The 25,882-nt window shown below is 37.5% G+C and overlaps 1 protein-coding gene across 1 annotated transcript in view; it reads right to left on the bottom strand.

Annotated features, from left to right (window-relative positions):
• Positions 1-4,448: 4,448 nt before the first annotated feature.
• bmper (BMP binding endothelial regulator) overlaps positions 4,449-25,882 on the bottom strand; it is a 52,555-nt gene continuing 31,121 nt past the window's right edge. The window contains exons 4-16 of the mRNA XM_038282493.1: positions 24,322-24,404; positions 23,328-23,418; positions 22,805-22,887; positions 21,149-21,248; positions 20,929-21,038; positions 20,529-20,663; positions 19,271-19,375; positions 14,822-14,867; positions 14,012-14,175; positions 9,237-9,438; positions 8,806-9,148; positions 7,795-7,925; positions 4,449-5,550 (exon numbers count right to left, since the gene is read on the bottom strand). Coding sequence (XP_038138421.1) covers positions 5,369-5,550; positions 7,795-7,925; positions 8,806-9,148; positions 9,237-9,438; positions 14,012-14,175; positions 14,822-14,867; positions 19,271-19,375; positions 20,529-20,663; positions 20,929-21,038; positions 21,149-21,248; positions 22,805-22,887; positions 23,328-23,418; positions 24,322-24,404 — 1,775 coding nt within the window. The 3' untranslated portion in view covers positions 4,449-5,368. The remainder of the gene's footprint in view (positions 5,551-7,794; positions 7,926-8,805; positions 9,149-9,236; positions 9,439-14,011; positions 14,176-14,821; positions 14,868-19,270; positions 19,376-20,528; positions 20,664-20,928; positions 21,039-21,148; positions 21,249-22,804; positions 22,888-23,327; positions 23,419-24,321; positions 24,405-25,882) is intronic.

Here is a 25,882-nt window from a genome sequence, read left to right as displayed (position 1 = left end):
TACTTTTTTGATATCTCAAATGCATCTGGAGATCTGGGAGGCTTCTTGCTGTCTGCTGACATTCAAATAATGGAGGTCTATGGTGCCCGAGACAAAAAGGTCCATAAAAGTCCACAAAAACGTGTCAATATTCCTCCATACTGCTCGTCCAATGTATTCCAAGTGTCCTGAGTGGGTAGCGTCCATAATTTACTCGAAACAAAGTCATTTAGAATGTTTTTAGAGCATAAACAGTAGTGTATAGGATTTCCTGAAAGCGCGTTCATGACGCTACGGAAACCGCGGCAGACCAAACCAGACGAAAGTGAGCATTCAGCTCGGCAAAGAACTCATGCTCTTCCTCAACACTGAAGTCCTCAGACATTTTTCTTTCATTGTTTCTTTCTTTGCACAGGTAAACAGCACATTTCTTCTTCTACGCTTGCATTATCGGCAGAGCAGACGCTGAATGCGCACTTTCGTCTGGCTTGGTCTGCCGCGGTTTCCGTAGACTCGTGAACACGCTTTTAGGAAATCCTATACACTACTGTTTATGCTCTAAAAACATTCTAAATAACTTCGTTTCGAGTAAATTCTGGATGCTACCCACTCAGGACACTTGGAATACATTGGACGAGCAGTATGGAGGAATATTGACACGTTTTTTGTGGACTTTTATGGACCTTTCTGCCTCGGGCACCATAGACCTCAATTATTTGAATGTCAGCAGACAGCAAGAAGCCTCCCAGATCTCCAGATGCATTTGAGATATCAAAAAAGTACTCCAGAGTGTTGTTCAGCATGGGGGTGAGTAGAAAATGAAGGCTAATCATGTTTTGGGTGTACTATTCCTTTAATGGTGCTTAAAGTGGGGAAAAAAACTGCTTTTTAATGCCAGTGTTAAATAACCACAAATGAGTTTATGGACCCCTTTTTAAATAGCTGCATACTAACTGGATACATGCTGCATTAAATAACAACTAAAATAATGAGAAATGCTTTTCAGTTGCAGGTTGGGAAACAACTTGTTTCATTTGGTGCTTATTGATATATGCAATACAATCATATCACCATCTGTATTTCCATTTTGGGTATTAAAATATTAAAGGGACATGTTTACAAACATATTAACAGTAAAATGTGGAACGTAGTGTGGAAATACTTATTTAACTGGTATTCCGGTGTTTTTTCAAGATGGAATTAAAACAAATTAGATTTTCAGTTCTAATGGAAAACACTGTTTCTATCTAAGTAGATCTAACTAACAAAACATGTTACTAACAACACCTGTCTTTGCAGCTAATGAAACTTTCAAAATCAAGCTTTGTGTATTTTCAGACACCTACTTAAAATGTAAGCATTTACTGTTGACTCATGGAACTACATTAAAAAAAAAACTGACAAATGTGTCCTACTCTGGTGTTTCTGCTAAACCCTGTACATGTCCTGCAAAATTGTTCAGTTTTCTTATTTACTGTGTTGTATTTGTTATTTTAGATGTGGTGTTTTTGTTTTAGGGTTTTATCAGAGTTTGTTAGGATTGTAGTTTGCAAATGTCAGTAAAAATAGTTTGACACATTAATGGCTGGATTTCTGTTTTTACTTTATGCTTTACACCAGTGTGTCAGTGAGTGTTCTGCTGTGTTTTCCTCTTTCTAGATATCTGTTATTTATTGTTGTTTTCTTTCTGCATTGATGTGCAGAAGCTGGTGAAGATTCTCAATCATCCAGGTCATAGACATTATGAAAAAAGTTCAAAATCAATCCAACGGACTTTGTTTCCAAGTTTGAAGACGTTTCGCTTCCCATCCAGGAAGCTTTTTCAATTCAAAATGTCAGGAATAATGTTGAGGCCTCCCATTCCAAAGCGGTGGACTGATTCATCAGTTTCATTTTGCATGTTTTCAAAACAAAAACAAGGCTTTGTTGGGCTACCGTATGAAACCTCAAACTCAACGCTATTCCTGACATTTTGAATTGAAAAAGCTTCCTGGATGGGAAGCGAAACGTCCTCAAACTTGGAAACAAAGTCCAGTGGAATGTTTTTTTTAACGTTTTTTTCTTTCTTTCTTTATTTTTTTTGAACGTGCAGATCCTTCCAACTAAATTTCACTCCACGCAAAATAACCCGAATAAATACAAAATGAAATCCCTCAAACATCACCTTTTGTAACTCTTCAATCCTTTAAAACGGAAACAAAGCGCTTCAAATGAATCAGTTATGAAAGAGTGACTAAGACTTTGGGACTCCAGCAAACCAAGGTGAGAAACATTTCAAATGAATGGAGGAAACAAGAAACAATGTTAGAGCTTCCCATGAATCACTGATCTACTAGAAATACTCCCTATAGCACCTCTTCCACTCATAAGGAAGAAAGAAAAGAACTCAGAGCAAAATATAAAGCTGAAATACATTTAGTTTATTAACCTGGATTATAATCCAAACAACCAAAGTCCTATCCTGGTCAGCCAGAATGACTCTACAGTGTAAGTCAGTTTGATGATTCCTGTAACCATAACAACCAAGATTGTTGCTGCAGCAGAGCAATTTTTTTAATGATGCCCTTTATCATGTCCTGAAAAAGCTGTTTATATCATTAATCTATATTGTTTAAAAAAGGAGTCTGCAACCTTTAAAATCTAAACAGCCTTTTTTTCCTGTTTGCAGCCATGTAAAAGTTGATCAGAGCTGCAAATATTACATCGCCTCTCAATAAAACAAAGCTTGTTATTGTTGTTAAATATCTGATATCGGAAATTTGTTGCCATTTCAAATAACAAACAGTTTATCTGTATTTTTAGATTTTAAAATAAGGAAATCCATAATGTGTTTATTTAATTAAGATGAAGCATGGAGTTTCTTCTATAAGTCGGTCGATTGGTCGGCCTGTCTGTCCCTCTGAGACCCAGAAGTTATTCTTTTCATACTTCAGTAAACATTCGTTTTTTTCTTAATTTCTCATATGCTTCACATGCTTTTTATACCTAAAATGTTTTTCAATGTTTTGCTTTGAAAAACATCTGAGGAACCTTTTATCTGAGTTTCTAAGACTCTACTTGTTTATTTTTAATGGCAAAATGACAGTTTTATTTAATTTATGGCATCTACAGTCTATGAGATTGTTTCATATGGTTAAAAAAAAAGCAACATGTCCAAGTCACAAGACCTGCAGTGGTTTTAGAATATCACATTAACATAGGAGGGTTGCATCCAGCCGCACCAAGAAGTTGCATGATTTCCCTCTATGAGTTTGCCATCACCAACTGATGGAGGAGACAAACAGGCCTTGCAAAACCAGAGTGTGTGTCTGCAAAGATTTCTCAGTGCCTGGAGTTTATAATGGCTGGGAACATTATCTGAGGAACTGAAGACACAGGGGTAGATAGGTCAAGGAGGTCAGAGGTCAGAGTGATGAAGAGTTCCATCTGGAAATCAAGATGAGGAAGCCACAGCCAATGAGATCATGAAGAAATGCAATGAGCTACAGTACATGCCCAACTGTCTGAACTTCACCCAGCTCCTTTATTTCCTGTATTGCATCGCTGGACTGAGTAATCCAGGTGTTTCTGACAGTAATCATGAAAACATTGACCAGATACACCTGGATTAATCAATTTGTCCAGTAATGAAAGGCAGGAAACAAAGGAGATGGCTGAAACTCAGGGACTTAGTCATATATCTGCCTGAAATGATCAACAACCCAAGTCTATAAGGGTGCAGAGTAGCTGGATGCACCAGTAAACACCTGAGATGTATGGAGTTCCAAATGTTACTTTTGTTCACAAAGAAATAAAAGTGCTTTATCCAATTCCATCAGTGTGAGAACTGGAGGACACCCATAACTAATATTGCTTCATCATTTTGCAGTACTGGATGAAACTGGAAAGTTAAGATGCTGTTTTGTTGAATTTTTTAAGAACTCAATGAAAACTTTATTTGATCAAGGTCTCATAATTGACACCAATCTAGTCCTATTGTACCCCATAAAAAAAATCTGCATTTCTACCACCCTAACATGTACTTTGTACAGAAAAAATAAAAGCTACAAATTTGTATTTATTTATCTGGTTCTCTGGGAAAAAAAGATCCAACATTCATTCTATCTATCTATCTATCTATCTGTCTGTCTGTCTGTCTGTCTGTCTGTCTCTTTCTGTATTTATATATATCTTTATATATATATATATATAGAGAGAGAGAGAGAGAGAGAGAGAGATTATCTCGAAAAAAAGATTAGATTACTTCAACAATATTTAAAATATGTTAAGCTGATTTTCATCTCCTAACAGATTTGTTCACGTTTTATTTTTGACTCTATTGTCATATCGTAGAATCTCACCTCCAATACTGTCATTGTATAATACCATGTATAAATCTAGATTTTCGTTTAGTTATTTTACTCTTAATCCCAAATTCTGCTGATTAAAGATGCTGATTTATTCATTCGACACGATAAATAGACAGCAGCCAGAGGAAACAGAAAATGATATATTGCTGGTTTTAAATAGTTATGATCAAGTAAAACATTTGTTTACATGAACACCTTCAGTTTTATACTATCCACAACAAACTGTACATGGAGCTTTAATACATTACAGTACTTATTCCCTGCGATGGTGCAATAACTGAGTCACATTTGGGCATTTCTCTTCAAACAGTAACACAAAAGTACACAACAAATACATAAATAGCTTTTTGTTTCCCTTTAAATCAAACAAAATTAGATTTCTTGATTCTGGCTCTTGCTACAACATGTCAATGAAGGATATATAAATTAACATTAACAACACATAATATTAATTAGAGCAATAATAATATAAAAGCAGGTTTTTTTTTCTCTTATATGAATCTGGTTAGCTTACAGTATGCACTGATGGAATAGAGATCAGCCGGGCAGCTTAATATGATGCATTAGAAAGTTTCTCATTAATGCACAAATCCAAATACCCAGTGTTTCAGATTTCTGTCTTTGCTAGAAGGTGCCCCATCGGCTCAGAGACGAGTCCTCTGGTCCAAGCAGTTTCTCAAAGGCCACAAAGCATTAAGCTGAACGGTCCTCAGATATGAGGTAAAAAAAAAATCCCCAGATGATGCCCTGAGTTTCCTCTTGAGAATTTGTTTTTCTTCAAAAAGTGTCACAGTACCTGGCATCAGAAGAGGCACAAAAACGTCAGAGACTGCATGCTGAGAGTCAGTCTGTCCCTGTTGTTTGGTTCTCTCATGTTAAATCATTTCTCTGCAACATTATGGACCCTGAGTACCATTGTGCATTAGCTTGCTTGACTTGAACCCATCAGGGTCGTCTGTTAGTTGGCCCTCTTGTTTGGACTTTACGGAAAGATGAGTTTCCCTAAATGAGTCCCCGCACCCAGTCAGAGGTAACAAGGGTCACCGTCCAGTGCAGGATGTGGGCTTGATGCAGCGTCCCTGGAACAGCACCAGGTTGGCGGGGCAGTGGCAGCCAGCCACGCAGGGTTTATGACACGGGCCGATCTCATTCCAATTGTCGCAGGTTTTAATGCATCCGGGTCCACAGGTGTCATAGACTGCATCGTGTTTACACTGGGTGGCTGGCAAAGAGGAAGAAGAAGTACAGAAATCAGATTTTTAACCAGGAAAACAAGAAGCAACATCTGAATATATGAGATTAAAACTACTAAGCCTCATTTTCTTAGTATTTTAAGGAAAATGCTGATTTTTTAATTTTTTTGCAACTAAGTAGACAGAACATAAACCACATTGATCAATTCAACATTTGTTTGCAAATTTCAAACAGTTAAAACCCAAAAAATTTATTCCCTGACAGCTGTGTTTTAAAATTATTTTGTTAACGTGTTTCTTCTGGCTGGAAATAACATTTGGAGTGGGCCTGCCACAGCTAAATTAAGCCTGTGGAGGGAACAAAAGAATAAGGCTGATGCCATAGACCTAAACCACAGAGACTTCAAGCTTCACCACCAAAGAAAATCTTCAAATTATAAGACTGTTAGGAATCCTGTTTGTGTGGATTGTTTCTGTGTTTTTCTCCCTCCACCACCAGGTGGTGCCCTGTTCCTCGTTGGGCCTCCCTGCACACCTGCGGCTCGTTGGATCATTACTGGAGGAGTATTTGAGCAGTAGGCTGTCACTACCTCGATGCCATAGTGTTTGCCAGTATTGGGTACTCTAGCCAAACTGAGATTAGCAGAGTCTAACCTAAGCTTTGTTTCCGAGTCTTATCTAGTTTTTGTCTTTGCTTTTCGGCAGGAAGCCTTCCTGAGTAACTGGATACCTGGACCTTCTCCCCCTGGAAGGATTAACTGAGTACACATTGAGCAGGGGAAAACCTCCACATGAACCGTTCAAGTCCTCATCGTAAATCCAAGTGACAGTCCGCTCCCTTACTCCTCTGGGTCCAACGCTTGTATATCTGTCCGCCCTCCAACGAGCTCCCTCATCTCTGGATTAACCCCCACAAGCTGGATTCAAGGATTGAGAAGAGCCCCCTCAAACATGAGTCCCGTAATATTCAAGCCAGTCAAATTTCCTACGCTCCCTGAACTGATCTCTGTGATCTCCCCTTCAGACTTTCGGTTTCTAACAGTTATTAGATCTGCTGGAAAAGAAGGCTTCTATTAATAAATGAATAATGAGGTCCTGATCTGATGTTGATGCCTGAAATTGGTCCAATCGCAGCCAAAAATCGAATATCAGGTTATATCAGCCTGCATCTAAAATCTCTCTGCTTTAAGCTCGCTGATGGATGCACGCCGCTAAATCATTTAGTCTGCTCCAGCATTTCTATTTAGCATGGAGCCGCTTGTTGTGCAAACAGAGACAATGTGATCAAAACACTCTATGCTAAGACAGTTTCTTGCCTTCTAATTAATTATCCTAATCAATTGTAAAAATGTTTTTTGGTTTAAAGTTTATGCAACTCATTGGAAAACAATAAATGTGTTGGGGTTTTTTTAACGCTTATTGTAAATGTCTATTCTTCTCTGCTTGAGTATTATAACTTGATCAAACATTTTCCAACATTTCTCATTTCAAAATAATCAATAAAAATGTGTTTGATTTGTGTTGATATATCGGTTTCAGGCACAAGTCAAAGCTGCAGTTTGGGTATGCTATTAAAAAATAAAAAGTTTTATCAGGAGACTCCTCAAAATTGTACATATTAAACAGTTTAGGAGCAGTAAAACTCCTAAAACTCCATCGTAGGACATGCACCCTTAACCCTTTATAGGGCACTCAGTAAAAAATTTCAAGCGAATTGTGTTACTGGAATCCAGGACAAGACCTTATTACCTTTGTAACATTCAAAAATGTTGATGGCAAAAATAAATTTTAATGTAATAACAAGAAACACCAACTTGCCTGAATACAGTATATTAAGAAAAATAACAAAAGTGCTTCGATAAGAAATTTATGAAAAACAATCTAAGAGTAAAAGAAAAGCATTTTTTTGGTACAACATAACCTTAGAGGCATTAAAGCTGATACTTGAAATTATTTCTTTTAGTTTATAAACCTAAATATAATTTTAACTTTTTAATGAGATTTTTTACCTTTTTTTCAACTTGATTTACAGTAGGTAATATATCATTCATGGGTTTATCTAATTGTTTAAATGCTAAATTAAAATGTACAGGCATGTAGCAGTATCTTTTCTAAAAGGCTGGATATAGATCTTGTGCTTCTAGACCTCGCTGAGGGACGGGGGGGACTCCATTTGTAAGGGGTCTGCAAGGGATCAGAAACGGTAATTTGCCCTATAAAGGGATAAGATAAAATAAAAGTGGGTGGGGCAGATGATGAGCAAAAACACTAACCCATGCAGACGTTGTCAGCCTTCCAGAGTACAGGCACTCCTTCTCTCTCACAGGCTCGGCTGTAGGCAAGGAAAGACTCACAGTAGCAGTTTTTATGGACCGGGCACTCACACATGTCTGTCACACAGGACCTGGAAAAAGTAGAATAATATTAAGTGTTGCGCAGCTTGATATAAATAGACATTTTTCAGAATATTGATTCAGATTTTTGTCAGATATTCTTGTAATTCAAAATTATACATTCAACCAAGATTCCTATAACTTAAAACACTTTGATAATTATTTCACTTTAATTTCTGACGAGTTGATTTAAAACCCTTTTCTCAAACTAAGACATGCTTCATAGTTATGTCCTGAAATCAGAAAATAAATGTGCAAAACCCTTAACCTGAGGTTCCTGAGCAAAACCCTTAACCCCTGATTGCTCCCTGGGCCCCACACAGTGGCAGCCCACTGCTACCAAGGGGGTGTGTCAAATGCAGAGAGTAAATTTCCCCATTGTGGGACAATAAAGGGATTTACATTCATTGATACAGTTATACACAAGCAAAGACAGAGTTCAGAAAAAGAACAAAACCCAGATCTGATAAAATGTCAATATTTAGTTTGAAACCAGGCCTCCTTTTTGGAGCCTGATGTCGTTAAAGTTGAATTATTTTTCCATAATGAGACTCGTTACATTTAAAGGAAAATGGGGAACCTTGCCAGCCTGAGAAAACCATCAAAACTCAAAGCTTGAGGTGGCAGCAAAATGTTAGGCAGGAGGATTGCTGAACTTCTCAAACTACGCAGCATCACAAGGAAAGAACATTTTGTGGAAATATTGAAGCAACTTCTCAACGACATCAGCTCGAGTACAAAGAGTTCTTTCAAATGGATCCCGACCCTAATTTTAAGGTGGATCGGTTGAAACAGGCCCGTGAAAAGAAAAGTCCACCTTAACCCCAAAACAAACAGAAAATAAATGAACACCAGTCCTTTTTAAACACCATATGTAAGTCTTGCTCCTACCTGTAGAAAGGTCCAAAATCGACCACACGATGGCACCTTTGAAACTCCCACGACTTTATCTTCTGACATTCTCTGTGCGCCCGGAGCTTAACTTTGACAGTGCCGGCGCACAGGTGAGACGTCGACCTGCGAGGTGGATGCTGATGGGCGCAAACGTCGTTTCCATCGACTCGCCACGACTCGGCAAACTCATCAGTGTCAAACTTTAACTGTCCGTCGCCCCCGATGGTATCATCACGCTTCTGACCATTGTAGTTCCCGCAGAGCCCACAGAGGCGACCACGCAGGTGGGGAGCAGCAACAACTTCTACAAAACTGTCGCCATCCCATGTGATTTCCAGACCTGGAGGAAGAAAAGTGGTTAACAAAGTTTAGTGAATATGTAGACACATTTCCCAGGAATAACACAGAGAGTCTTAATGTGATCTGACCTGCGATGGTGGTGAGTTTCAGCAGGTACCCGTCCAGGTCAATGTGCACCCCAGGGCCGTGGTACGGCAGCGCAATGCGGGTTCCATTCCTACGAACTGTCAGGTGCTGATGCAGGCTGAGGCTCAAAGCACCAAGTCGAACCTCAACAAACTGAGTCCAGGAGAAGGAGCGAGTTCGCCGAGCATTGTTCTTCACCAAAACCTGGAAATAAGAACAACATTTAGCTACAACTAGTCTGAAAATAATCTAGAGCTTATATATTAGAGTTACTCTTTAACAAGCCTCTCTTTAAAACTAATATTTAAGCCAAAGATTCTGATGTGAAGATAAATTTATCAACCATACTGTCCTATAAGTGAAACAATCGTTCACTGCTTTGGTTGAAAACTTGATCTAAAAATTTTGACCAATAAAATTAACATGCTGCGCCTGGCAAAACAATGTATAGTTGTTTTATTATTATTTTGTCACATGGCAGCCTCAACCATCTGATGTACGCTTAGTGATGCATGGTTGGTTTCCTGCTTAAAGCTACAGTGTGTAATTTTCAGCGACATCTAGCGGTCAGACTGCAGACCGCAGCAACATGAACATCTCCCCCCCACCGCTTCTCCCCCCCAACAGTACGGCGAGCGTTACGGGACAAAATTTCTTCCACGACGTCCACATCACCTACCTTCTCAAGTGATGAGGTTTGTTTACATAGATAATTTTACAGATAGTATTTCATTAGTCTGAGTAGGGTATAGATTTCATGTAGACTTTAGATAATAAATATACCCGTTATTTTTTCTACATCGTTGTGACGTTTTGGCGAGCTGCTTTGCATGGTGATATAAACAGACGAAGTAATTGTAGTCATTAGTTTAACAGCGAGATTGTGTTCGCTGGAAGAATATATATTCCCCGTTTACAGAGTCCAAGTCATTTTGGTGGCACGGGGGTTACAACGCGAGGAAGAGGGAGAGGACGAGGGCGAGGGCAGGGAGGCCGTGCAGCTAGGGCCAGGCGAGAGAGGGGAGCCAGCGGGGTGAGAGCAGAGGAGGAAAGGCTTGAAGATCTCCAAAGGAGCCGGAGAGAAGTAACCGAGGTATATATCCAGAAAATTATTTTACAGAAAATTACTGAATCATTACCTGTGAAACGTCAGGGACGTTGCTGAATAAGTATACTGGAGAGTAACAGCATCATCACGCCGCAGCATGTTATTGTTTTAGACAGGTCTGAGCATCCTGTACTCCAAAAACTGCAGTGATATTAGACAATTGTGTGTGTAGGATTAATTACCTGTCCAAGAGAAAACTGGCAACTTGAGCGTCACTTTGAAAACCTTTTTCCTCCATCAGTGACTTCCATCGTGTAAATGCCGTGCCAATGTTGATCCGTGTTTTTTGCCGTTTCTTGTCACGCTTGCGTTTATTCTCGTCGTGTTTCCGCTTCTTAGATGACGGGGGTTCGGTGTCCGCCGCTTTTCGTTGTGATACAGAGTAGGCATGATCCTCCATTCGTCTGATGTTTGGCCACACAGTGCCAAACAGTTTGCAAAGTCACTCACGCCTGCCGCCTTGTTCACCTTTCTTGTTACTGAGGTGCAGTATACCTGCTTCTTCTTCTTCTTCTTTGGTTTCAGGCAGACTAAACGCTTCTCAGGCATAATACTGCCATCTACTGTTCAGTACCGTCTCAGTTCATCTCTCTCAACTTGCCGTAGTTATTTTTGAGCGTCATGGGAGATCTCGCAATCGCTAGTTTGTTGCCTCTGCGCTTGCCGTAGCGCAAAGAAGTCAGCCTCCATGGCTGCGAGACCCGCTCCTATGTAATTATAAATAACGAATTCTAAGGCAACGCAAATATTATGGTTAAAAGGCTGAGCTCATAGGTGATGATAAATAACATAGTTATGTATAATATATTAAATTTCTGACTTTATATCCCTGTAATTATTACACACTGTAGCTTTATTAAAGCTGTGTCACATTTTGCATTTTTCCTATTTGCTTGTGGCAACTGGAACTCAAACTACTTATAACAACGTTACTACTCATGAACAAAAAACAGATTGCTGGGAGGTGTTGATGGGTTCTCCTGCCTGAGATGTGGATATTTGCAGCTCTTTTAATGCTTAACTGACTTCCAGGCAAAACTATGAAAACAGTTTTGCCTGGCAGCCAGTTTGTTGGACTTTTTATCTTGGTACGTCTGCAGTTTTGCCACATTTTTTTATGTTTTCAGAGGATGGATTAAAAATTCCTCTGCATGATGTTTAAAGGTTGGAATATGGCTTTATAACCTAACCCTGCTTTAAACTTCTCATTGACCTTTAAAATATGTTTCTTAGTCCTTCCTGTGCTGTTTTTTTCTCCTTCTGCAACAAGCCTTCAAGCAGCTATGTTAAAACTGGGATTAATTGATGAGCAAGTGAATTGTCTTAAACCGATGGCTTCTGAAAGCTGAATTAGGTTTTATTTAGTGGGAAAATATGGAGTTTGTCAGGTTGTGTGGCGGTTTTGAGGGCCCAAATGCAGAGAGGAGTTGGCACGGATGATTTAATGAAAATTCAAGGGGAACAGAGGCAAAAATAAAAAAATACTGAAAACTAAACAATAAACATCAGGGAAAAACTTGAGGAAAGCAAGAGACTAGAAAGCAACAAAACAACATCTACAGCACAAGAAAGCAGCACTGAGGGAAGGCTCCGCTGCTCTTTTAAGCCCAGCACTCTAATGACAAAGATGATTTTCACCTGTGTAGGCTACCAAGGTTCTCCACAAAGATCCTCTCTGGGAGTGATGCATAACTCGCACTCACTCACACATAGGGACCCTGACAGAGTTATTTCTGTGTTTTTATTAAATTCAAGAAAGAAAAAAAACTAACCGAAAGGGGGAAACAATTTTGAAATTAAAATAAATATATTGGAGAAAACACATGTTCACACAGATAGGAAAACCTGGTGTTATTTGAGACTGAAGAAAAAGAGTTGAGAGAAAATATTTTGTCATAGAGTAAATTAAAAGGTAAATTAACATTTACAGGGGAAAAAGCAGCTCTTAAAAATACATTTTGGTTTCAAATACTTTTTTTTTTTTTTGCGACTGGAGTGAAAACATTTTCTCTCAAAATAGATTTCTCTCTCAAAATGTTTCTCCTCTTCTCGTCTTTGCTCTTGCTTAAAGGAATAGTACACCCAAAACATGATTAGCCTTCATTTTCTACTCACCCCCATGCTGAACAACACTCTGGAGTAGCATCCAGAATTTACTCGAAACGAAGTCATTTAGAATGTTTTTAGATCATAAACAGTAGTGTATAGGATTTCCTAAAAGCGCGTTCATGAGTCTACGGAAACCGCGGCAGACCAAACCAGATGAAAGTGCGCATTCAGCTCAGCAAAGAACTCATGCTCTTCCTCAACACTGAAGTCCTCAGACATTTTTCTTTCGTTGTTTCTTTCTTTGCACAGGTAAACAGCACATTTCTTCTTCTACGCTTGCATTATTGGCAGAGCAGACGCTGAATGCGCACTTTCATCTGGTTTGGTCTGCCGGCTTCCGTAGCATCGTGAACGCGCAGGTGCGCGCTTTCAGGAAATCCTATACACTACTGTTTATGCTCTAAAAACATTCTAAATGACTTCGTTTCGAGTAAATTCTGGATGCTACCCACTCAGGACACTTGGAATACATTGGACGAGCAGTATGGAGGAATATTGACTAACCTCCAGAATATCTGAATATCTCCAGATGCATTTGAGAATTCAAAAAAGTACCAGGGTGTTGTTCAGCATGGGGGTGAGTAGAAAATGAAGGCTAATCATGTTTTGGGTGTACTATTCCTTTAAGGGTGAAAGCTGTGTCATGGCTAGGCCTGTGTTCCTATCGGCTATTCTCAGCAGCATTGACAGCTGAGTGATGATATTAGGCGGTTCTGCCTCCATCGTTAATACTAATGAGGAAACTCTCGTTTGCCCAGACTGCCTCGCTCCACCTGCAGGCGTGTTTGAGATGAACAGCACCTCGTCTGGGATGCAGACAAGAGCTTATGGCTGATTTGTGTTTCTAAGTGTTTAAATGTTTATTTTCGACCAATAAGTGGCGTAACACAAACGCGCTACCAGCCATCTTGTTCAATTGCAGACAGCTCTCTGTCCAACTTCAATACAGACTTTTATCATCAAAAGAGCCGTAAACTCTTGTCTACATTCCGATGCTCACCTCGAACGCACCTAATATCACCACTCAGATGACAATTCTGTTGAGACTGTCCAATAGGAACACAGGCCCGCCATGACACATCTATTATATTGAGAGAAAAAATCTGACTCGAGAGCAAAGACTTTTGAGAGAGAAATCTATTTTTGAGAGAAAATAATTTTATTCTGATTGCAAAAAAACTATATTTGAGAGTAAAAATCTACTTTTGAGAGAGTTTGGGTCTTTTTCATCAGTCTCTAATAGCATCAGTTTTTTCGCAGTGTGATTTTTTTTCCTCTCCAATATATTTATTTTACTTTCAAAATGATTTTCCACTTTCAGATAATTTTCTTCAAGAATTTAATAAAAACACAAAAAAAACTCCAAAGGAAAAGGAATCAAATTCAGACTAGTTAGAATATCCAAATAACTAAAATATAATTTTAATCATAAAAAATGTCCATGCACAGTAAAAATGGTTTTCCTCCAGGGCTACTGTGAGTTTCCTCTTCATCTCTTTTACCTCTTACTGGATTTGAGTCGATTCCCACACCCTCTATCTACTGGTTTTGGTCACCTACCGTGAAGCTGGATTCCGGGTTGATGATGCCGTTTCCAGGCGTTCCAGCTTGGTTCCCGCCACATTCACGCGTCAGCACGTACTGACAAGTTCCCTGAAAGTTAAAGGTCCTGCCATCAAAGGTGTTGTAGTGAGGATCACCAAAGACCGTGCACACTCCAGGTTCTGTACGGCAAAGAGAAAGAGAAAAAATGCTGAAAGAAACCTTAAAAAAATAAGCATTACAGAAAACTTTATGCTGTTTATATGTCAATGACTATAAATAACTGCAGTGGAAGACCATCAGAACGTAACAAGCTTTAAAGCAAATGTATCCGAAAGCTGAAATCCAAACTCTGAAAACATAATTTATGAGAAATACTGAATATGCGGCTCTGATCTGCTTTGCTCAGAAGTGAAACCAACATCTGTGGTGTGGTAAAATGTCTGCCCTACCCAAATAAAACTAGATTTTATTTTATGTATAAATGAGGTTTCGAGGGTATTTGTATTCCTGAAATAGAACATGCTAGGGGATTTCTGCTGAAGAAAAATGACCTGAGGATAAACCACAGTCTGGACTGAAGTACATGAGGAACATTTAACCAGAGCTGCTGAGGCTGAGGTTTGCTTTCAGAAGTAGAGAATTAGACTAAGAAATGCCATTTTATATACTTTAGTAGTGCTTTAAAGTGAAAAAAAGACACAAATAAAACTAAAACTATATCAAATAGACTAGTTTTAATGTGTTTTGACTATTTTTTTACTCTTATGAGGAATACTACAAGAAAGCTAATATTATCAGATACTCCAATGAGTTGGACTTACTTACTTTCAGTGCAAACAGGGCAGCATCCGGTTCTGTTCAGGATCTTATTCTGAAAAGAATGGGGAAGGCAACAATATTAGAGGATCCATAGTTAAAACTGGATAATAAAGAAAAACATCAGGATGTCTGACCAAAAGTGATTAAAATAGCAACAGATTCACTTAGTAAAAGAACTGGACATTTTTACCCTTATTGGCTGATTACCAATCAGAGCAAGTTAAGGAAAACATTTCTGATTCCAATCTGTGGCTGTTTGAAGCATCTCTGTTTGTATCTTTATCACTGCAAAAACGATCTAGAAATAAGTAAAAATTTCTTAAATTAAGTGTATTCACCCTTAATTTGAGTAGGTAAATGAGATAGTTTGCCAATGGAATGAGTAATTTTACTCTTAAAATAGGATAATTAAATAATATGCACTTGAAATAAGACAATGCAATAGTGTTTTCTTATTTTAAGTGTAAATTGTCTTGTTTCTTTTGGCAAAATGTCTCTTTTACCTCCTCAATTCAAGAACAAATTAACTTATTTTAAGAAAGAATGACTTATCTAGATTCAGATTTTTTGCAGTGCAATAAATCAAATAGTGACTCCCTGTTATCTGTTTAATAATATTCAGAGGTGAATCTAACAGATTTTTATCACTTTTGATTTTATAACATTTATTCTTTTCAGAGAAGCTGGAAAAGCTACATGTAAACATCTAATTGACTAAAAAATATATAAAATCTTGATATAAAAATAGATATTTAATAAAAACATGGATCATGTTTTTCTAAAATTGAAGATAGCAGATGTGTCAAAAATATATGTGTATAACTCAAGTATCAGTAGAAATACTACAATTTAAATACACTTTTGTCGAAGTTAGAGTATCAACGTCAGTTTTTACTGAAGTAAAAGTACAATTTTTAAAACTGCTTAAAGTATAAAAGTAAAATTGGTGATGGAAATTTGTTAAGGACAGATGCTTTACCGCACTACCCTATTAAAGGAAAATGTTTCTACATTTCTGACTGATAACTTCCTTAGACTTAAGTTTCTTAGATTTATAACTAATGGTAAAAGTGTCAATTTTAACTTTGCATCATGTCGTAAAACGATTTACTTTACAAAGAAATTAACTGTCTGGATTAAGCAAATTATTTTGATGGTTTTTATCTTTTCAAATACAAACAGGCCATAAAGAAAATGAGCTTAAATGAGTCTATTTTTAAAATGTAAGGAGTAGAAGTAAAAAGTTGTTTGAAAAAACTTTTAAGTAAGGAAAAAAAGTAGTTTTACTTTCTTACTTGACACCTGTCGTACTTAGTTCGGTAAATTCAAAAATGTATAGCTTACATGTCAACTAGTTTGAAAGATGTACACGCTGAGAAATGGTTCATGAATAATTCAATATATAGTCAACTCAGGACCCCACAAAGGTACAAACATTTCAGTGGCGAGTATGAAACTTTATTTGTGTAACAGAAACCACTGGATCCAGACTGTACCAGGCCAGTGAATGCATATGTAAAGGTGTGTGTGTGTGTATGTGTGTGTGTGTTGGCGTATCCAGCTTGTTTCAACCTTCATCAGAGGAACAGATCAGAGGAGCCTTTTACACACCGAGTTCTTGTGGCCTGAGGGAAGCCCTTCATTTGGACCTCCTTCTAAATGAGGACCCTCACTGATGTAATGTTTTTCTAAACCTTTATTTTGAAACCCGAACAGTAACCCTGGGGTTTACCTCAACTATCCTTTGAAAGTCTGGAAAGGCCAACTCTACAGTACCTTTCCTGCCCTGTCTTTTTCACGCGCACGCCACTCGTCTGTCATCGCACGCAGACCTTCTCTGTACTCTCGACATGCGCTTCAGCTCTAACTTCCACACAAAGGCCACTCAGTCTTTGAAGAGCGGCCACACACACACTCACAGAGGAACACACACTCCCTTTCAAAGCGCACACACAGTGACAGAGATTAGTTTTCAAGGGCCTAAATATAGGGAACCTCTTCTCCGCTGTCACTCAATCGAATACGGACAAAAGGCTGCTCGGAGACACGCTGTCTCCAAAGGCGACCCAGACACTCCGCTGACCTGCCGCTGACCGCAGAAGGACAGCATGGCAGAGATTGTGTGTGACCACGTGAGCTCAGAGAGGGTGCTGTGGGCTGTGGTGACCTCTGTGTCAGTCAGGAGTCACAGTTGTGCACAGCAAGGACAGCTGGAGCAGCATGGGAGCTATAAGCTTCCTGATTACTGTCACCAATTCGTACAAAGCTGTTATTTTTCTTATAGCTTAATCAATCGAAGCTCTCAGTTCTCTTGGTTTCAGTTTTTTTTTTTAGAGCGATTATTTTTGAGATGTTTAGAAAGTGTGGATTCATAGAAAGGAGAGGTTAAGCAGACAGTGTATCAGATTTCATCCCTTGAAATCAGCACTGATTGTAAATCAATTTTCCCTGATTCAAGCCTTCAGCAGCTCAATTATGCCGTCATGGCTGTTCCTTCTCATGTTTGAATCTATTTTCCCTTCGTTATATACCCTTTACTCTCTATAAAACAATAAAAGCATTTACACCTTCAGGAGTTTTAAAGAGCGATGTGAAAATGCAACAAAATTGTCTTCAGTTTTATCCAATCAAAAGTTTCACGGCTTTTTGAATGCAAATTTAATTATTCCTTTTTTGAGTTTCACTGAGGGATCAACCACTGACTTAACTTGGCTGACTGAAGCTTAAAAAACCTACTCTGATCAATGAAGTGCAGACATTACATAAGCATAGCCACATTTAAATACTGTATGTGTTCAACCTTTGCTATATTCTACTTTTGTAATTTTGTCACAGGACATTTTATTCAGTAATTAACACCAGGGTTGACAATTAGTGTGTTTTTCTATAACAAATGGATATAATTTCATGTAGCATTTTACTGACTATTAATGTCTGTAATTAATAGAAACATTTAACTAGAAGAAAAAGTAAACAGATATCCAATGGTTCAAGTTCCTGGGTAAGAAATAGGGTAACGCTTTCTTTTACAGTACAACAATAACCATGTAATAACATAGTAAGTCACACTATAGTACTTGGTAACAAGAACAGCTATTTTTTGGGTAATTATCCCAAGATTAAGGTATATAATTTCAAAATAATAAACTACATATAATTATTACAATTGTATGTTTCTATGTAACAATGGAGACTTTTGGTGGATGATTACCATTAGGTAACCAAATAAAAGTTCACAACGGCTCATAAAGTAAATTGGAACTTATGATCAGGTAAATAAAGCATTATAAAACTGAAAACAAGTTACATATAAATAAGTGTTTAGTTAAGAAGATTGCCTTGCTGTCTTCTAGGTTTGATTTTTTGTTATATACAAAGTAACAAACTACATTTTACAAGATAACACATTTATGGCTGTCTGCGAAATGAATATGAGTTACCTAGTAATTAATAACAGTTTCAAATCTAAGAAGTCTGACTAAAAATTGAAGCACAGCACTTACCAAAATTATCCATAAAGTTTCTTCTTTTTAAGTAGTAATATAGTGTAACTTGCTTTGTTATTACCCTATTATTAAATGGTTATTGATGTACAGTAAAAGAAAGTGTTACTCTATTTCTTACCCAGGAACTTGAAAAAATTTCTAACTTCCCAAAATTGTTATACTCACATTCTGAATGATAAATACAAAATAATCAGTAAAAGAAAAATTACAAATATATAAATAGATAATAATTAAGTTATCTGAAGCAAAACTATTTCAACCTCATAAATATCTCCTTTAATCTGACTTAACAAATGATTTCCACCAGATAGAAATGACAACACAGACCACCTACATCATTCTACAGTGTTCTGCTCTGACCGCGAACAACAGGTGACGGCTTGTTGTAACCACTGGAAGCGTGTGAACTTGGACTAACGCTGACACTGGCTCTGACTGCATGACCAGCACCGGTGGGCAGTATGTGAGGAATCCACTCCATCACCCACCGACCGACAGTTGACTTCGGAGCGACCTCTGCGACAGGTGAATGCTGCACCAACCTTTCTCCTCCAAGCAGTTCTCAGTTTTAAACTCAGCATGTCGCTGCCATTCAAACGACAAAGGAAATGAACATCTATATTCTTGAAAACTATGGTTAATTTCAAGCCTTGAACTGACTTACACTTAACTGTCTAAGTTCAGGGAATCTGAGATTTTATCCAATTAAATGTTATTTTTGTTCAAATCAACATTAAATGTTTGCAGAATATTGATGGTTTATTAAAATAGAAGATGGGCATTATTGTTCTGTATATATTGAGACATATTTGCATCTAAAAATGACAGGAAGTCATGGACCATACCTCGTACACTACCTGTTAGATATGCAGGTTGTTTAAAAAGGACATAAAGACTGGAAGACAGAGTCATTTCACAGATGTAGCAAAAGTGAGCTTCCTTCACTCACCGAGGGGCAGCTGGTGATTGGCACGCACTGTTTGGGCCGACACTCAATAGAGCCTTTAACGCAGGCACAAAGAGTACAGTTCACTGACGACCACATGTCCCCTTCCTACAGACATAACAGGGTCACAACATTAGCGCACAGATACAGTTAATATAACCTTAACATTCCTACAGCATGTTATAAGCTCTACATCTGAATTCCTGTAGCAGCTTGCTCACAAATATTAAAGCACAACTCGCAGAACCCATAATTAAAAGGTTAAGAGACAAAAAAATCATTTTCTGCCTAAACTTTTGGCATTAAATTAGTATTAAAGGTATAGTGGAGGATGTTCTTTTTCCAGGTGGATCATCTAAATAAGTGGTCCTACTAATTGTCAATCATTCCGTAAGTCCCTCCTACATGCTTGTCCCCATTTTCACTTACTGTTGGTGAGTCTGACATAGTGGAAAAATTGCAAATCTTCTTTTGGTAAGTAAGCTTGTGTGAGTGATGCAAACAGCAACTTGTAAAAGCAGCGTGCACAAGGAGAAATGGGCTTGTGCACGCTCTGGCACGTGTTTAATAGGTGTTACCTCTCGGAGGCGGGCGCAGGGTTGTGCATGTGCATTTTTCAGTGGAGAGTGCAGGTCTTTTCAAAAATTTGCAAAAATCCTCCACTAAACCTATAATATTCTAATTCTAATGCCTGAAAGGTTTTAAAATGCTGCTTTTCTAAATTCCTGAATCACCTGGTTGTGACTTATTAGATTAGATTAGATGAGCTTTATTGATCTCACAGCAGAGAAATTCACTGGTTACATATTGGCATAGTAATTAAAGAAGGTGCAAACAAGGAGGAAAAGGTGCATTAAGAATAAACAAGCAAGCACTGTATATACAGTATATCAAGATAAGAATAAGAATTAAGGTGCAAGTGTACATGTATCACACACAATGAAAAATAAATAAATAAATAAAAATAAGAAATACAAAATCACTAACAGTTGCTTGTGTTTAAACATTTCAATTTTTAACGTTTGTAACAGTGCAAAAACTGAATCTAACATCCTAAAAATAATAAAAAAAACTGTTTTTTCTGCACCTTGGCGCTATACTAATCAGCCACCATAAGGGGAGCTCTAAAATCAATTATCATTCACCATCCTGCCCCTGTATTAATGTACCCATCCCATCTAAGCACCCACTGTCTATTCCTGACTGTATAAAAAAAAAATCCAAATCAACCGATCAATAATCCATGCATACTTGTCCTCACCCTGTAGATTTTATTCCGTACTCTGCAGTACTTCACCTCCTCCACCTTCACATGAGACAGACATTCGTCACAGCACTGACTGCCCTGGCAGCTGCCTGGACGTGAGCACCGCTTTTTGCACACCACCGTTGAATCCTTGAGGACGAGAATCAGATTAGAGCTAATCACAGCTGATAACAGATGTCAGTTGGAAACTGATGTAGATCTCTGTCTCCTCACTGTCTGACAATGAATCAGATTAAAACTGTACAGTCAGATCATTAATACTTAATGAAATGTATATTTTCTCTTTTAGGGAATATTTGCTTTACTTTCTTCAAAATATGCTAAATTTTGTGTAGAGAAAAGATAAATGGAATGATCGTTTTTTACAAAGAAAATTTAATCTCCAGTAAAGTACCTTGCATGTGCAGGCGGTGCAGTTGTCAAGCATAAAGGAGGTACCGTTCTCATAGACATCACTGTGGAAAAGACAACTTCCAAAAGACAGATCAAACACCTTCCTCTGACCTAGAGGAGAAACACAAGTAGGAAACAGTAAAAATAAAGAGGTATCAATTAATCCAAAGTCTGAAGTTTAAATCTAGATTATTTAAAGGGGCCTGAAGCCCAGTTTTTACCTATACACCTGGGACAGCACTGTCCAGGGGGGGTTTGGCTCAGATGAGCGGGGCATGAAAGCACAGGACATACCTCCTTCATGCAGAGAGTTCGCCCTCCCTAAAAACAACAACACATCCTAATCAGCAATACCCATTATAAGGTTACATGTCTAGCATGAGATGCAAAAGTGAATTTAGTGTGATTTTTATTTTTTTTACTTTTATTAACAATGAACAACATTTAATTTTGCTGGGGAAGGCTCTCAGTCATCCAGATCATAGTCATTCCAAAAAAGAAAAAAAAAATACAATCCACTGGACTTTGTTTCCAAGTTTGAAGACGTTTCGCTTCCCATCCAGGAAGCTTTTTCAATTCAAAATGTCAGGAATAACGTTGAGTTCGAGATTTAATACAGTAGCCCAACAACGGCTTGTTTTTGTTTTTAAAATATGCAAATTGGAACAGATGCAGGGCTCCACTCATTTGGAATGAGGGCCGTTTGGCTTCTTTTGTAGCCCAAAAGAAAAGCATTTTATTTTCACAATTTCAGCAATATTTTCTAATTGATGAAGAATTTGGATCTAAATCATATGAAAAATGGCTTTTCTCAAATTCTTTATTTTTCTAAAGAACTTTTGAATAATTTATCTGTACTGTATATAGAATTAATCTTTCCTTTATTACATTTGCTGGACTTCAGTAAGTTTAATGGATGGACGTAACTTGGATGCTTTTAAGTAAAACATGCTAAATGTCTATGGTCCTGCTCACTAATTGAACCTTATTGATCTGTCATTTGAGAAATCTACCTCTGCATTTAACCCATTGCCTTGCGAAGCAGTGGGCTGCCATTGCGCGGCACCTGGGGAGCAGTGTGAGGTTAAGGTTCTTGCCCAGAGACCCAGAGTGGCGGTCTGTGGGAGTGGGAATCAAACTCAGAACCTCAGGATTCCAAGCTCTATAGCCTAACCACTAGGCTTCCACCCCCCCCCCCCCCCCCCCCCCCCCCCCCCATCACCGCTAGTAGTACTAGTAATCTAAAATACTAGTAACCTAAAATAAAAGCAAAATGTGTGGCTATTAAAACACAAATATTTTTGTGTAAAAAACCAAACATATTTTAAGAACATTTTAATTTGAGGCTAAAAATCTTCTACAGTGGTTCAAGGGCCACAAATGACAACCAGGCCATGCTTTGGACTTTATTATCATTTTTTTTATTAATTAACGTCTGCTTATCAAAGTGAAATAGAAATATAGTAAAGGTAACATCTTCCTATGATCACTGATGAAACCATAGGACAGGATTTTAAACGAAAGACAGAAAAAACATTTAGTGTCAGAAGGAGTTTGGTCAAATTGGTAAACAAACAGGGAAAGTTGGACAACGGGTTTGTGTTACAAAAAAAAGTAAAAACTAAAACTGCAGGGTGTCCTTATTGGGTGTCAGGACATTAATACTTTAATGTGTTTATGGACCTGCCTGCAGGGTTTGTTTATCTAATGGGAGATGGAGAGGGGAGGCAAAAACATAGGAGGAAAGGAGAGGAAAAGCAAGGAGGAGGATGTTGTTCCAACCAGAAATTTGTGATTCCTTAGAGACTCCAAAACTAACTCATTTGCAGGACAGGGATCCTGCTGGAAAGGTGAATGTGAAGCGTATGTATACTCACTGTGCACGTGCACTTGATGCAGGGTTTCCCTTCAGGGCTGAACTCCTCTTTCTCTTTATAAAGGCGGCCCTCAAAGATGCAACCTGCAGAAGTTTAGGCACCAGAAATATTTTCAGTTTCGACTTTTAAAGCATATCTTTTGAACTGGTAAAAAGTATTTCCAAACCATTAAAGCCATCGCTACTAAAACTTTTTGCAAGAACCAGCTGAAAAGATAGAAATTCGTTTGAACTGAACGTATCTTTAACAGTAATATCAATGTCTAAATAATAATTGAAAATACTACAACAAAAAGGTTATGTAGTAACAAGAATCTAAGTAGACAAAATGTAGTTCTTTTTAAATAAATAAACTAGCCTTAAGCGAGTTCTGAATTAAAAAGAGACTGAAAACCTGTAAACTTAATAAAAAATCTGAATATAGAAAATTTTATTTCAGTTTCCTATTTTACATGTAGAACATGATTATTCTGTAAATGAATCAAAGTAAAATAACCAATAATTTTTCTAACACTAATACTCACTGGGGCAGGTTGGGCAGCACTTTTTCGGATGGTGTTTTGGGTTCTTGCAGTGAATGACACACTGCACCTCTGCCTCTGTGATCACACCTTCCTGAACAAGAAGCAAACTCAGTGTTACATGTAAATAAAAAAAAACATCCTTACACTCTTTTTGAATCACATAATTTTAATTTTATTTCTCTTTATCCTATAATTATTAGGGATGCACAATATTGGTATTTTGGCCGATATGCCGATATTTTAAAACTCATGTAGCCGATAACCGATACTGATGTTAAAGCTGGACAAAAATAAGTAGTCAATGAAAATAGCAGTTTTGTTATCCATTTCTGACACTTTGAAAAATAATATACTCAAATATATTTTCATATGTTGATATCAAATTGATTTTTAAAAACGCGGTATCGATCGATTTTACTTTCAAAATCTCGTGAAATTTAATCGTTCTGTTACAAACTCTCGTGATATTTTGCAAATTCTTGTGAGACTTTGTTAGTAAAATAGACCGATACCACGTCAATATATCAACATATAAAAATATGGCAAAATTTTGTGAATTTTCAGAGATTTTCAGAGATTTCGTAGCATAACGATGACATATAGCAATATTTCATTAGTAAAAGAGATTGATATGGGGTTTTTAAATGGCAATATATCAGCATATGAAGATATTGTGATATTTTAATGTATCAATATTTTTTCCCTCGTCTTTAGAAGTTTTTAAGTCTGTAAAAAAGAAGTTTTTGAGGAAGAAGAAGAAGTAGTATTTTTCTTTTTTTTTTAGACTTTAGAAACTCAGAAGCTGATCAAATATCGGGTTAAATATCGGTGGGGTGGCCGATGTCCGATATTCAGTTTTAAGGCCGGTACAGGCCGATACCGATAGGGGGCCGATTATATCGTGCATCCCTAATAATTATCATTTCCTAGCATAATAATCTTTAATGCTTATAGTTTTACTGCTCGCAGTCAGGACAGCTGTATGAAGACACACCTGACAGCGTCTGGTTATGCAGGGCTTGGTGGAGGTCATCCAGGATTCAGAGCTGTTATAGGAGCGTCCATCTAACATGCAGCCTGAGAAGAGACAGACAGACGATTAATGCAAGGCTTTAGGATTACATTTCTCTCTATAAATTCTCTTTAACTTTTAAACATTTATAGAATCGCCAGCTGGGGATTTTGACTAATATTCTGGCAATTCAACTGTAACCATTCAGAAATCTTTTTTCTTCTATGAGAAAAAAAGTCCATCTGTATTTTGTAGATTACTTCCTGAAATTAAAACAGTGTCATTGTTTTTGTTAGGTCAAAGCACCGTCACCTGAATGTTTAGATGAGAGCGAAAGCTGCAGCATTTTCCCTACAACAACGCAGAACATCTGCACATGTTTGACTTAACGTCACTGATGTGATTCAGAATTAAAGAGTGATCTAGCGCATTAACTCATTTCAACACAAGGCTAAACAAAAATGCCTCTTCCTACCACATGACAAGTCTCATATATTCTAATGAAAGTCAAAAACCGGATGCGGTGTCCCAATCACACTTGATTGTCTGCAAAAACCGAAACATCATTTCTCCCAAGCTTATTTACATTCTGCAGCTGAGGTTTACAAAGAAGGAAGCAAAAGGATAATGTTCACTTAGAAAAAATGAAATGATTGATTAGTTTTATCCAAACTTCTTTTTAAAAGTAAAGCTTGTTAATAAATATTATAAAGCAGTTTTCTCTGTTTGGTTCCAAAATGGACAAAGTCTAAGAAAAGGTACAATCCAGATTTATGAACTTTGAGATGAAGATGAAAAGCAACAATAAAACTGAAAGATTGTTTATCAGCAGTAAAGTTTAATAAATTAACTTATTATTTTCTAATTAATATCCATTTTCCTACTTCAGAACCTTGAGTTCTGAAGACCTACTGGCTTAGTTACCAGAATCCCTGCTGACTCTTGCTTTATGGTATTTTACTCATTGATGTGGACAAAAACATACATTTAACTGTTCAAAATGCCTTCATGTAAACGTTCTTAAGTACTGTTTATGCAAAAACAGAGAAGTCTTTCACAGTTTCACAGATCAAACGAGTGTTTATATGATGTCACCTCTTCTTTTTTTTTTATCACACCTGCTTTGTCTCATTCCCTGCCTCTGTTTAATCTGCTCTCCAGCACTATTAGCACTGTTTTTACCTTTTCTGTGCCAGAAACAGATATTTTTGCAGTAAAGCCATGTTTCTGGAGGACTTAAATTAGAAAATATTCAGAGTTAAGGATGTATGCCAAATAAATGCTTTTCCAGATTGAGTCACATAACCACTTTTATTGTTTTTTTGTTTTCTCTTCCTTTTTTAATCACAGTTGTATTAAGCCCTATCTAGTCTTAGACCATAAATTAAACTCAGCTGAGTTATTTTGCATTTATTAAGCATAGTCGATCACTTCAAGGCAGGGTTATTATACCAACTAATGTTCTTTTTTATAAATATCAATTCCATCGTGTTTATCGATAATATCCAATTTTAACAAACTGCTTCAAAGTATGTCGTTTTAG

This window comes from Cyprinodon tularosa, unplaced genomic scaffold (genome assembly GCF_016077235.1).
Source record: "Cyprinodon tularosa strain WSP-4 unplaced genomic scaffold, ASM1607723v1 ctg184, whole genome shotgun sequence".
NCBI lineage: Eukaryota > Metazoa > Chordata > Actinopteri > Cyprinodontiformes > Cyprinodontidae > Cyprinodon > Cyprinodon tularosa.
This window is presented reverse-complemented; position numbering and strand designations above follow the sequence as displayed.